Raw genomic sequence first — 14,607 nt, 5'->3', positions numbered from 1 at the left:
CAATCAGTCATCATCTATCCATTCCTGATGTGTATAAAACTTTCATACATTGGCTAGCTGGTTTGTTGATTAACGCCGCACTCAGCAATATTCCAGCTATATGGCAATGGTCTGTAAATAATCGAGTCTGGACCTGGCAATCCAGTGATCAACAACATGAGCACCGTTTTACACAATTAAGATACGATGAAATGTGTCAACCACGTCAGCGAGCATACGTTACTGAAGACCAATTCTAACCCAGATTCATACAGTGGCACATTCTAGCACTTAGAGCATGAATGGTCGGTAGCACAGCACAAATATCTATTATGTTTTACAGACTAAAATACATTATGCAGCAAAGAGGTTCTGGGTGATCCTGGTACATTGGTGATTATGATTTATCTATTTATTATTCAATACCAGCTTTCCACACCTGTGAAAGACGTAACCGCCACCTGTAAAGTTTCACGACAAGGTACGGGATTGCATATATCACCATGGGGCAGATGTAGAGCGAGTGAGTTTAATTTTACGCAGCTCTTTGCAATATTCCAGCAACTTCGGGGGGTGGGGTGGGGTGGGGGTGAGGGTGTGGCACCAGAAATGGGCTTCACACTTTGTACCCATGTGGGGAATCGAACCGGCGTCTTTGGCATGACGAGCAAATGCTTTAACCACTAGGCTACCCCACCACCAATGTAATTTAGAATTTTTCCCTGATATTGTAATCGATAATACCGTGTTTTCTGAATCAAAGGCTTTTTCTGTGCATTTCTCTTTTTCAGTGTTCATTCGTTTCCTGTTTATTTATGACAAAGACAATTCATCACAGTGAATACTTACAAAGTAAGTATTTTATGTTACAAACATTGTTTTGTGGTGTGCTTTTCAGTATGTTCTATGAAGTTATTTTCAACTATGGCTTTGGAACACAGGGTTAATGACAACACAAAATAGACATATTGTACGCAGAGAGGAATAAATTGCCTCAGAGACATAAATAATATTCATTGTACCAAATTCTTACCAAGAAATAAATTTTACTGTACTCTACATAATTATCAACCTATACAGTGCAGAGTACATTTCATAACCTTACAGGACCCTCCTTTTTCATGAAACAACCTTGAAATTAGGTAATGGGGTTTTATGAGGGTTTCGTTGTTGAGGTTTCTGATGACAGGTTAAGTTTGAGAACATCTTCACTACAATTAACAGTAATTAACCTTTCATTGAGTGAGTTTTAGCAATATTCCAGCAATGTCACCAGAAATGGGCTTCACACATTGTACTCATGTGAGGAATCAAACCCAGGTCTTTGGTGTGACGAGCAAATGCTTTAACCAGAGTTTAATACAGAGTTTTAAACCATGTCACATCACACTGTGTCCATCAAACTGCCATCTTAATGATCTTGAAAAATGAGAAAAAAAAACACAAAAAGTTTTATTGCTAAGTTTAATAATGCTGATGAAGATCTCCGGCGTATTAGTTAGGAGTAGATGTAGCGAAGTCATGAGAAACAGAAAATAATCTTAGCAACAGGATTATTCTGGTAAACCAATGCAGACATTTATGAGATCACAAGTTTATATTAAATAATTAATATTGAATTGAAACCAGAAATTACATGAACCTACATTTTCAGGGAATAACATGAGTGTCCTGACTCAAAACAAACATACAAACATCTGTAATTGTACAAACAACCAAAGCGAAGCAGTTTTAAAAACTCAATCAAATAAACAATCAAATAAATACTGAACATCTGGCAATACAAAATAAATTAAAGACTCAATATATACAAGATGCAGTCAAAGCGGACTCAGGGCTGAATATCTGCCTGAGGATAGTTCTAGAATTTTTTTTTTTTTAAATTGGGGCGGTGGGGTAGCCTAGTGGTTAAAAGTGGCGTAAAACCATACTCACTCACTCAGTCTAGATAACTCTCGGAATTTGATACTCATGTCAGTTCTGCTCTTACCAGTAAGTGAATCTATATATACGGACTTAGCTGATTAGGAGAGGCAACTGGGGCCTGTATTTCAAATGTTAGGTCTACCTGAATAACAGGTTTTCACACAAATTACTAGTGCTGACATTGAAATCGATAGCTGGTGTTCAGTAACCGATCAATAATCGATTGTAATTGTGAAGTACACCACAAAACTCGTTCTGGTAATAACAGGACACAACCGTAACACTGTGCAAATGAAACAGACACTGTTGATGATGTTGATGATGATGATGATGATGATGATGATGATGATGATGATGATGATGATGATGATGATGATGATGATGATGATGATGATGATGATGATTCAGGACTACAATCCTTTGATTATTATTTGTCTTCAGCACAATTTAGTTGTTTCAAGCTAGCAAAGTAGCCTGAATTTCAAGGACAGTGATGATTGTGATGATGATGATGATGGTGTGATTAATCTACAATCTTTTGAAAATTACATGTCTTCGGCATAATTTAGATGTCTCAAGCTATCAAATTAAGCAGTGATGATGATGATGATGATGATGATGATGATGATGATTCAGTGTGTTAGGAATTCAATCTGAATATTTTCTTTCAAATAGATTCAATCATGCAGAGCTGAGACAGAAAAGTTCAAACAAACTAACATGCATGTAATTCAGGTGATAAACAAACAAATGGAAATTTCACCATAAATATAAATATATATTAAATATATAGATAATCAGGGAAAACAGACATTTATGAACATTCAAAAATAAATACATAAATAAATAAATAAATAAATAAATATATCTCAAAACTGTGTAGAATTTTTTTCAGAACAATACCTGGGGTAGGGGTTTCAAAAAAACTAAATAAATTAAAACCCCAGCCATTTAGATGAAACCATATGGTGAAGTATCATCACTCATATATACCACCTAACCATGTAGGAAGTACACGATTATATTCATGTCAGGAAGTAAACATACAAAGGATTTCCTCTCTTCATTATAAATCCAATATAGCAACATTTTCATCATATACTTGCCATATTATTCTCAACCATTACACAACACTGTATCAGGGGTGGAAATAACTTTAAAATTGCTAGTGTACTCCGGTACAGTGGCACATGTAAAATCACTTGCCCTAATAATTTTTCCACTAAACCGGCCGTTTTCTTGTTGATTTTTAAAATAAATAACATTATTAACATTGGAAAGTCAACTGGACACCGGTACAGCGTGATATACAAATTTGCTTGCCCGACAGAAAAAAACACTGGACTCGGACGTCGGGCAATGGGTTATTTCCACCCCTGTGTATCAGTCTGATGACAGGTTAATTTTGAGATCATCTTCAGTACAATTAACAGTAATTAACCTTTCATTGAGTGAGTTTTAGCAATATTCCAGCAATGTCACCAGAAATGGGCTTCACACATTGTACTCATGTGAGGAATCAAACCCAGGTCTTCGGCGTGACGAGCAAATGCTTTAACCAATAGGCTACCCCACAACTCAATTAACCTTTCAGACCACCAGACAAAAAGAAATTAAATGTACTTCTCTATTTCACTGTCATTTAAATATTATGTTATTGGTTATAGTGTGAGGAATTTCTTCCTAAATATTTCACTTTTATATTTTCAATTTAAAATGCAAGGTTAAAAACCAATGGAATTCTGAGTCTTTTAAATTTCTTTCTGTCAGTAATACAAAGGATTTAAGAAATTAACCCATCTGAGTCACAACTCACCAATAGGCCATAAATACCGAATTTAAGAGGGGCAGTCCGATAGCCTAGTGGTTAATGCGTTCGCTCGTCACGCTGAAGGCCCGGGTTCGCTTCCCTACATGGGTACAATTTTTTCTGAAGCCCATTTCTGGTGTCCCCTGCCATGATATTGCAGGAATATTGCTAAAAGCAGCGTAAAACCATACTCACTCTAATTTAACATTTCCAAATCTCCGTACAATTAGATTTTCAGGGAGACTAGTCACACTTTGTTTTTTTTATCTATTTTTAGTTAATGTGCCTAGATTTTATTTCCAAGTCCTGAATGTTCTACATTCTATGCAGTCACTATTCTGAGGAATTCAAATACACAATAAATATTATATAAGGATGTCTATCACATTTTCAGTCATTTTCAGGGATTTATCTCTGATTTTGAACTCAATATCTGAGATTGGTAAACTGGCAAGCACCATACACTTTGTTGTGTCCAACATGTCCAAAATCTGGACATTTTTAAATATTTATTTTTTAAATAAATTACATTATCTATGAACAGTATTCCAATTATATGTGGGATGAGATTCTGTAATTATGCAGGTCTCAGACTTTACCATTTGGATGATAAGTATGGGTTTGGGTAAGGCAGTGACAAATGCAGAAACGTAATTGAGTGGACCAGAAATTCAATCTGAAGTTTTTCTTTTCATCAGATTCACTTGACTATCAGAGGGTGACAGACTTTGACCAACCAATCGTGACACACTTTGACCATGATTTGGTGGCACAGTTTGACCAACCGATGGCGACTCACTTTGACCATGATTTGGTGGCACATTTTGACCAACCGATGGTGACTCGCTTTGACTACCATATCGCGACACAGTTTGACCAACCGATGGCGACTCCACTTTGACCAGCATATGGTGACACAGTTTGACCAACCGATGGCGACTCGCTTTGACCAACATATGGTGACACAGTTTGACCAATTGACTGCAACACACTTTGACCAACATATGGCAGCAGAGTTTGACCAATCGCTGGTGACACACTCTGAGCAAGTGATGGCAACACTGTTTGTCCGACAGATGGTGACACTCTCTGGGCAACAGATGACAGCGCATCAGTCAGAAGGTGACTAGTTATGGATCCACACTCAACTCCTGCACTCTGCAGTGGCCTCATGTCACATCTACCATGAACAACATCACTCAGCTCAATACCTTGTCTACATCCATCACTTCCATCAACAGGCAACACAAACGCTTCATAGCCCGATCTAAGTTGACGGTTTTGACCTTCGTCTATCACTCCCTCCATGGAAAATGATTCTTTTAAGCTAACAATCCCTTTGCTATGATCCCCAGGGAGTCCAAGGGTGTTATGATCCCCTGGGATACCGGTGTCTTATGATCCCCAGGGAATCCAGGTGTGCCATGATCAGCAGGGAGTCCAAGGGTGTTATGATCCCCATCGAGTCCAGGGATGTTATGATCCCCTGGGATACCCGGTGTCTTATGATCCCCAGGGAATCCAGGTGTGCCATGATCCCCAGGGAGTCCAAGGGTGTTATGATCCCCAGGGAGTCCAGGAGCATGTTCCAGTATCCACTGCAGTAGAAGATCCGGCTCATCCATGCTCTGGGTCAGCTCTGTGTAACTCATTTGGGTAAACACATCACTTTCTGGCCTGGTTCGCTGTTCTGCTAATGTCATCTCAGGAAGAATATGACTTTGAGGAGAGCAATAATTTTTAGGGACATCATGCTCTGCTGAGCTCTTCTTAGGAAGGACATTTGGTAATGCAGGATGGTCAACTGCAGAGATGCTTTGTGCAAGAACATCACTTTCTGCTGACCTGCTCTGACGTTGGTTATTTGGAGCTAAGTTCCTTGAAGTGAGGACATCACATTCTGCAGACCTGCCCTGGCTTTGGCAGCTTGGAACAAAGTTCCTTGAAGTGAGGACATCACATTCTGCATACCTGCCCTGGCTTTGGCAGCTTGGAACAAAGTTCCTTGAAGTGAGGACATCACATTCTGCAGACCTGCCCTGGCTTTGGCAGCTTGGAACAAAGTTCCTTGAAGTGAGAACATCACATTCTGCAGACCTGCCCTGGCTTTGGCAGCTTGGAACAAAGTTCCTTGAAGTGAGGACATCACATTCTGCAGACCTGCCCTGGCTTTGGCAGCTTGGAACTAAGTCCTTTAAAGTAATGAGATCCTGTTCTGAGGGGATTCTTCGACCTATCGCAGGTGTCTGCTGGCTGTTGGCATCATCTAAGGTTGAAATCCCTGAGACTCCAAGACCAAATTCTCTGGTCGGATGAAATGGGAAATACATTTCTTCAGTGCCAAACACAGGGAGTTTGTATGTCTCCTGAGATGATGCCTGGGAATGGCTATATGAAGGAAAATGTGCTTGTTTTGGACAAATATTTGCTTTAGGGGAAGTTTATGAGTGTTTAGAGTAGCTATAGAGTCTGATATTTGACCTTGTCTGTGGCAGTGTGACATTGGACTGGGCTGGGGTGAGTTTGAAATTTGCCCCTTTCTGGAGGATTTGAATATTTGACCTTGTCTAGGAGATTTTGACACCTGACCAGGTCTGGGATTGTTGGACATTTGACGCTGTCCGTAAAAGTGTAACAAGGATTGATCTGACATATGAGCAGGTCTCGATGCAAGTGACATCAAACCTGGTCTGGGTTGATTAAACATAGAAATATATGCATGATCGGAACTAACATTAGATGGCACAGTCAATGTGTGGAATGTCTGGACCTGATGGTGAGTGAATGGGGTGGCGAATGCAGAAGGGGATTCGAAGGGGGGCAGATAAGAACTGAGGGGAAAATTCCAGTGATCCATCCCATAAGATGGTGCTTGACCCTCATGGGTCTTTGGACTCTCAGACCTTGAGATGACATCTATCCCAGTCTGAGTCGGATATGAGCCCAAACTAGATTGGGAAGATGTTGAGGGTGGTGTGCTTGAGTTGTTGAACACAGCTGACTTACTGAGAGTCTGGCCTACGCTGGGGATAGTCTGACCATCTTCCTCTTGCAGTGAATAGACTTCGGGTCCTGGAGCTGATGTAAAGGCTTGAGGTATGGTGGCATTGGGTAGTCTGTGAGACATGGCTCTTGTGTGAGGCATTTGTGGTATAAGGACACCGGGTCCTGGAGCTGATGTAAAGGCTTGAGGCATGGTGGCATTGGGTAGTCTGTGAGACATGGCTCCTGTTTGAGGTATTTGTGGTATAAGGGCAGTTTGTGTTTGAGTTGGATCCACCCAACCCTGAGTCTCTGTAGAGGTTGCTCTCATAACAGGGCCGGTGGGAATCAATTCCTTAGATGCGTTTTTGTCTTGAGAAGGAAGAATCATTGTTGACATGCCCATCGTGTGCGGAGTGGGTGGATCGAGTCTCTGACATGAGGATGAGGACAAGGAGGAACTGTCAACCAGTTGCATCAACTCTCTGGATCTCATTTCACCTTGAAGAGGAAGTGCAGCTGTGGACATGTCGGTCATATCTGACTGGATACTGGCTACCCATCTCTGAGTCATTGATGAAGAAGCGGTCAATGTTGGACTGGAGGCTAATAATACCATGGATTCTGCCTCAGATGGAAATGTCAGAGTGGGTACGTGTGATCTGACATTAGCATCCCTTCCCAGACCTGGCACTGCTGTCATGAGAGGACTTGAAAATCCTACATTTGTGGATTCTACTGGATTACGAACTGTGGATTCACATGTCTCAAGTTGTCCAAAATGTGTTGAAAGTCCCTGGGATGTTTTCGTTCCTTGTGATCTACTCCGTGTCAGATTCGGATTGGCTGTAGTCTGAATCATTGAGGAGGGTATTGGTGAATTCTGGACAAGAAACCCATGTGTTTCTTGGTGATAAAAGGATGATGAGGAACCTGATGAATCAACGCTTGAGCAGGAAACCCGCTGATGCATCTGTGTGCCTCTTGTATCTCTGTAACTGGGACTGACTGAGAAAGATGGAGCTGACAAGCTTGGGTGTCCAAAGGAACTTGAAGTAGCTGACATTGAGTCCAGAGTCTGCAGATCCACTCTCTGTAAATCAGATGGTAAGTTCTGAGAATGGCCAGTGAAGGTTTCCAGAAATTCTGGCAAGACCTCAGATGTCCTTGGTGTGTACTGGTTCCAGCCTGAAATGACCTCGGGTGAAATCACCGGCAGAGTTTCATCAGTCTGAGATGAACTGAAACTTGACCATGACGCCTCAGTATCGGCGACAGTGGGCGCACATGCTCTCTTTGCTGCAGAGCAGTCTGAGGTAGAGGGATCCTGGAAAGTCCTCTTCTTCTGGGTGATGTTGCAGGTCAGGCATGTCTGGCAGAATCGGGTTATTATCTGCTTTGTCACCATACACCAACGGTCCTTCACCTGAAACAAAATACATTCAGATTGCATCATCGAACATATATCTTCTATGAGTGAGTGAGTGAGTGAGTGAGTGAGTGAGTGAGTGAGTGAGTGAGTGAGTGAGTGAGTGAGTGAGTGAGTGAGTGAGTGAGTGAGTGAGTGAGTGAGTGAGTGAGTGAGTGTAGTTTTATGCTGCACTCAGCAATATTCCAGCTATATGGCAGCAGTCTGTAAATAATTAAGTCTGGACCAGACAATCCAGTGATCATCAGCATGAGCATCGATCTGTGCAATTGGGAACCGATGACATGTGTCACTGTCAACCAAGTCAGCGGGCCTGACCACCCGATCCTGTTAGTCGCCTCTTAAGAAAAGCATTGGTTACTGAAGATTAATTCTAACCCGGGGTTATATCTTCTGTGACACATGTGAACCCTTTAACTACTACATCTCCCCTCAATGGAACCTATAGCATCAGAAATATCATAAACATCAGGGTGTATAATAAGTCCCCTTCTAAATGATATTTTTTCTTTTTCTTTTGTTGTTGTTGTTGTTTCATGCTGCACTGTTTACAAGTTTCCAGCTACATGACGGCGGTCTGTAAATAATTGAGTATGGACCAGACAATCCAGTGACTGACATCATGAGCATCATGCTATATTAATCATAAATGAATTACTATACATCATCAGGCTTGCAAATATATCTCTAACAACCTTATTGTAAATATGGATAAATTCAAAGTTGTAATTATTTTTTAAAATGTGTTCTAACATTATCCAGAAAAGAAAAATGAAACCTGAAGGGTGAGTGAGTGAGTTTAGTTTTACGCTGCACTCAGCAACATTCCAGCTATATGGCGGCGGTCTGTAAGAAACCTGAAGAAGCTGTTTCACTTTATACATACTTAACTGTGTGTTTTACAAGAATATTACCTTGGTCAAGCTAAAAAATTTGTAGGCATATTGAAATCTCTAATCAAATTCTTATTAGTCTTATCAAACTCTAGTTTTGTATTATATTACATGAAATATTTGCTAAAACATATTTTGAATTTATTTGCATGTAAATGTTCCTCTCTGTAACACCAAGCACAGAGGAACACAAGGGCAGATGACGAGTGAAGGCTCCCCTGTCCATCCAGTCATTAAAGGCACATAAAATACTGACTGACTGACTGAGTTTGGTTTTACGCCGCTTTTAGCAATATTCCAGCAACATCACAGCGGGGTACACCAGAAATGGGCTTCACACATTGTATATAAAATACTGGGTCAAGTTATAGGATATGTCATCAACAAGATACCCCCGAAATATTACAATATGTACCCTTACGGCAAGCATGGCAAAAACATGGGGCATCCAAAGTTAGATATTAATATAATAAGGGCATTTGTAATGCGCTGAATTCCACACCACAGAAGGGCACACTCAAAGCACTACAATCTGATTATCATTACCCTGTGTAACCCAAGCTGTCTGTGAGGTGCTAGAAGGTTAATAGTCACATGACTAATCCCACCGGGTACCCATTTTCTGCAGGGTGAACAGAGAGAAGTTTGAACAAACAGGACATGGGTGTATTTAGTCACAGCAATATGTATACTGCTTTAGCCAATTAAAGGCGTATAAAGGAAATACCAATCCCACACTTGCATAGTTTCCAGATTAACAAATCACTTCACAATATTGCAAACTACTAAACGGAATAATGTTATCTTTTAATTGTACATTTAAGGAAATTTAAACTAACTTGTTCTCTGTTTCCTTAAGTAGTTAGGATAGTACTTTATATGGATCAGGTACATCATTCGGTTTAAAAACACACTCTACATACTATGAGAATCATTTTTGTATATCCTTGAAAGATAAAAATGATAAAACACTGGCGGATCCAGAGGGGATTGCAGGGGTGCGCACCCCTCCTTTTGTCCTGAAAGTTTATTATATGACCATTGAAACTCTCATGAAAACACGTGAAAATGAACTGTGCACACCCCTGCTGTATCCGCCCCTGCTAAAATCATTCTTGTTAAAGTGCAATAATATATTTTAACTTTAAGCAGCTGTTTGAAATTAACACAGTTCAGCTGGCATATAAACATGATAAATAGTCCATGCCTTTAACAAAGTTTTAGAAAGAGGTTAAAGGCGTAATTTATGTTTATTTGGAATTAAACTATTTCAGTGGAGTGCATATTCTCATACAATTTTGGGTGTGGTCTCGTCCTGGATTCAAACCCACAAACCAGGTTATTATCTTTATAGCACAATTTTTAATATATTTATGAACATGAAATGCTCTTTCCACTAAAGTACTATTTGGGATGGAGTTGCATCAATAATTAAAACCTAAGCTAAAATTAATCATAATCTACCGGTAAATATGTTTGTGAAAAAATATATACTGCTTTCCTGAAAGTAGTTTTGGGGAGATCGTGCATCAGCCAGGATTCACAAACCCACACTCAATTAATTTTTTTTCTTTTCTTATTCTTGAAAAAATATACGACCGATGGATCCGTAAAACAAGAAATAAAATTGGTCTGGCCTAAAATGAAACGTTTCTTTACAGTTTAGTATCTTTTTAAGTAGAGCTACAGCCAGGATTCAAACCCACACTCAAGTAAACATCATTATTATTAATACAATGTACAAATATGTAATGTGACTTACCAGCCTCCATGTCCCCTCTTTACTATGCTTGGCCTCCTGGTGACATTTGAAAATCTCGTCAAAATAGTTTTCTTTGATGAGAACTGGCAGCTCCTTCGTCTCCTTCTTGGGCCTCTTCCTCCCATTATCGAGATCTTCTTCCTCTTGTTCACTTTCCGTTCTTCTTCTTTGTCTATTTCTTCGCTGGATCTCTTGCTTTCTTCGTTTTTCTATCAATTTGTCCGGATTCGACAAAAGAACTTTGACACCATCTAATCCAGACTTAACTGAAAATCCCTTAGCCCAGTCTTTAAAATGGGCATCACCTGTCGGACAGCGCTCATATTTTCGAGATTCAACAGCTTGAATAGTTTTATCGTACAATTCCTTGTCAATATACCTCTTTTCTTGATGGTTTTTGCCTGCTTTAGATTTATCAATTTCTAAGAGCTGATAAAATTTATCTCTTGGGTCAGGAGGTTCCATGGCTGTCGCAATGTATGCTTGACCATGGCTTTCTGTGTGAAGGATACACATGTTTTCTAGTTTCATTTGCAGTGGGGAATTGTTTCTAATTTAAAACTAGGAATCATAACAGCCAGAATTCATATTTGGGAATTCATTCGTCTATTTATATAAAAGGAGAGAGTCACCTGGTGATTCAGTATCACAGGCTTGTATTGCGTAATCAATAACGCTGACCTACATTCCCACTGCAATGAACGACTCGTACATTTCAGTGGAACCAGTCATCCGCATAGCCCACTCTTCTAAAGAGGACGCTGTTCTTACTTCCACTTTGTAACACGTGAATTTATTTCTGTAATTTGTTTACTAAATACCTCGTCAACCTACACGCTTAGAAAACACAGCTCAGTGTATCTCATGTCGGGATTCCCCTTGTGGGCTATGCAGCCAGCTTCCTGTTTCAAGTCAGTTGGGCCCAACCGACTGGTCAGCGCGGGTCTATAGATTAACACATCAAGGTGTCACGAGATGACTGTTTACAGCTGTTTTCATGTGTTACTATAGAAACTGAAACGCTATCATACACACTGATATATATTATTAAAAAGATGATTATTGAATATGCTTGTATGAAACACGATTTAATAAATTCAGGAAGTAATGGGACTGAAACTGCCCGTGACTTATCAAATATGACCTAAACATTCTTGAGAAGTGAGTTAGAATATTGTCAGAGAATGTGAGATCAGAACATGTATGGGACATCCATCAGCTGACCTTCCAAGATTTATTCACAAATATTAATACAGCTTTGACACGTCTCTTTATAGACAGTCATCACTCTATTTTGTGCTTTCAAACAGCAAAATTAGAAACTCATATTTGTTGGATTGTTTGGGATATAGGAGTGAATGAGTTTGTTTTACATCAGTTTTATCAGTATTCAAGCAATGGCAGAACTAGGCTTAACATACACTGTTCCCCAGAGGGGAATCAAACCTGGACCCTCAGTATAACAAGCAAATGCCTTCATCTTGGGAGATATATTGTACTTTTTTACAAAAAATATTCTGATCATCAACATGTAAAATATTAACCAGATTTATCTCATAAATTCTTCATAAGTATGGTTATATCAGCAAGGTTTTATGTACATTTCGAGTTGTTTACAAGACCGCCTGACAAAAAGAAATACTTAGAAAAAATATATAGACTTTTGACAATTTGAGGAAAGGGGAAGGGAGAGGCAATGCTTTGAAATGAGTAAAAGCATGAGACTTTATCACTGCTGTTCTTAAGAAATGGTGAATAAAAATTACTAATATCTGTACTGAAATCAAGAAAATATTCTTTATCTTTCGTTTGGCAACATTCCATTAAACTGTCAACTATGAGCATATTTTTCATTCACTTGTAGTTGAACATTCTGGAAGCTGAATTTTCATGTTGTTGTGTTTTTTTAAGAAATGGGGAATAAAATATATAAATATCTGTATTCAAATCAAGAAACAATTCATAATCTCTCACTATCAAGACATTCAATTAAGCTGTATTTGCATGAAACTCTGTATTCAATTCAAGAAACAGTTCTTATCTTTCGGTGTCTAAACATTCCATTCACCTGTGAACTATGCGCATATTTTTCATTCTTTTGTAGCTGAACATTATGGAAGCTGGGATGTCTTTATGTTCGTGAAAACTGGTGAATATATTTGCATGAAAATCTGTTTTCAAATCAAGAAACAATTCATACTTAAGCTGTTAACTTTGAGCTTATTTTTCATTCATTTGTAGCTGAACATTCTGGAAGATGAATTTTCATGTTATTTTCTAAGGAAATGGCAAATACATAAATATTAAAAATCCTGTAGTCTAATCAAGACACAATCCATTATTTTTCTGTATTGTGTGTCAATTGTTCAATTATGGTGTGAACTAGGAGGGTTTTTCATTTCACCCATGCAATTACAATAAAATATGTAAGGCTTACATGATAATCTGATAATCTTAAGATTCCAAGTTGCAGATTCTTACAGGTTTATGATGAGATATATATTATTGATTTTCTGGAAATCTTTCATGTTTAAATTCAATCAATGAAGTCATAAACATTCTCACGTCAACAGTGGCCATGAGGAAATTCATTCTGACTCATTAATATAAAACGTACATGCTTGTTCCTTGAGTGCTGAATGACTGTGTGAGAAAGCTGGGCAGATTAACAAGGGGCATACGTCGGATTGTACAGTCAATGGGTGAGTGAATTTAGTTTTACGCCGCACTCTGTAAATAATCGGTGATCAACAGCACGAGCATTGATCTACACAATTGGGATACGATGACATGTGTCAACCCAGTCAGCGAGCCTGACCACCCGATCCCATTAGTCACCCCTTACGACAAGAATGGGTCACTGAAGACCAATTGTAACCCGGATCTTCACGGGTCACAGTCAGTGAAACTCATATGAAACACAGGACTGGTGTTGGGAATCGGAAACGAAATCCACTATCGATTATCGGAGGACTTGTGGTGAACGATTATCGATTATAATCGACTGACTGACTGAGTTTGGTTTTACGCCGCTTTTAGCAATATTCCAGCAACATCACGGCGGGGGACACCAGAAATGGGCTTCACACATTGTGCCCATGTGGGGATTCGAACCCGGGTCTTCGGCGTGACGAGCCAACGCTTTAACCATTAGGCTACCCCACCGCCCCGATTATAATCGAAATATATATACATTTTTAATGTAATGACCAATTTTAGGGTTTTCCACAGGTTTTTCTCTACATGATGTTTTTTTATAATTAATACTATCATGCAATAAAATGCACGCATGCAAGAAAGACACTGGAATTGTAATTAAATAATAAAAGTGGTTAAAATTTTACAGTGTGCATAGCTTTATGCTGTTGAGCGCATGTTTGTTCGTGAATATTCATCAAATTTAATGGTTAGTTTACTTCATTCAAGTGTTTTATACTAAAACAACAAAATTCCGATTAATTGAAAACATGTAGTTTTACAATCGATAATTATTTTTAATCCTTCTTTCGATTGATTTTCAATTATTTTCGATCATCGGAACACCATTACACAGCCTGACCTAACCTCATCTCAATCAAACAGCAGATTTCTGTCAGTTTTCAATATTTAAACTTCTTTTAGAATGGTACATAGAAATATGTTTGCAAGATAAATTTATTGAAGCAATAGGTTTACATTGATACAAAATATATCAAAACAGATAAAAATCAGTAGTTCATTTGACTTGAGATTAATTTTCATTAAATGTTTAAAAAAATGCAGCTTTTTGTTTTATAGTGGGGTTCAAGGGATTTATTGTCCTGTCATTAAAACAATAGATTTCCTG

At 38.9% G+C, this 14,607-nt stretch overlaps 2 protein-coding genes across 3 annotated transcripts in view; both read right to left on the bottom strand.

The window, feature by feature from the left end:
* Positions 1-14,607, bottom strand: part of LOC124264001 — a 37,218-nt gene that overhangs the window by 15,067 nt on the left and 7,544 nt on the right. The gene's annotated exons all lie outside the window — the stretch shown is intronic.
* Positions 5,131-11,270, bottom strand: LOC124264002 (signaling mucin MSB2-like). The gene is made up of 2 exons (XM_046698725.1): positions 10,782-11,270; positions 5,131-8,123 (listed from the first exon to the last, which is right to left on the bottom strand). The coding sequence occupies exons 1-2, from the start codon at positions 11,244-11,246 to the stop codon at positions 5,982-5,984; spliced, it is 2,607 nt and encodes an 868-aa protein (XP_046554681.1). The 5' UTR covers positions 11,247-11,270; the 3' UTR covers positions 5,131-5,981.

The sequence above is a fragment of the Haliotis rubra genome, unplaced genomic scaffold (genome assembly GCF_003918875.1).
Source record: "Haliotis rubra isolate DU_JTF1 unplaced genomic scaffold, ASM391887v1 Scf900, whole genome shotgun sequence".
In the NCBI taxonomy this organism is placed as follows: domain Eukaryota; kingdom Metazoa; phylum Mollusca; class Gastropoda; order Lepetellida; family Haliotidae; genus Haliotis; species Haliotis rubra.
This window is presented reverse-complemented; position numbering and strand designations above follow the sequence as displayed.

Excerpts from the sequence above, each read along its gene's own strand:
- LOC124264002 (XM_046698725.1), bottom strand. The coding sequence starts at position 11,246 with ATGGAACCTCCTGACCCAAGAGATAAATTTTATCAGCTCTTAGAAATT. Across the intron at positions 8,124-10,781 it reads AAGAGGGGACATGGAGGCTG|GTGAAGGACCGTTGGTGTAT; the intron begins GTAAGTCACATT and ends ATTTTGTTTCAG.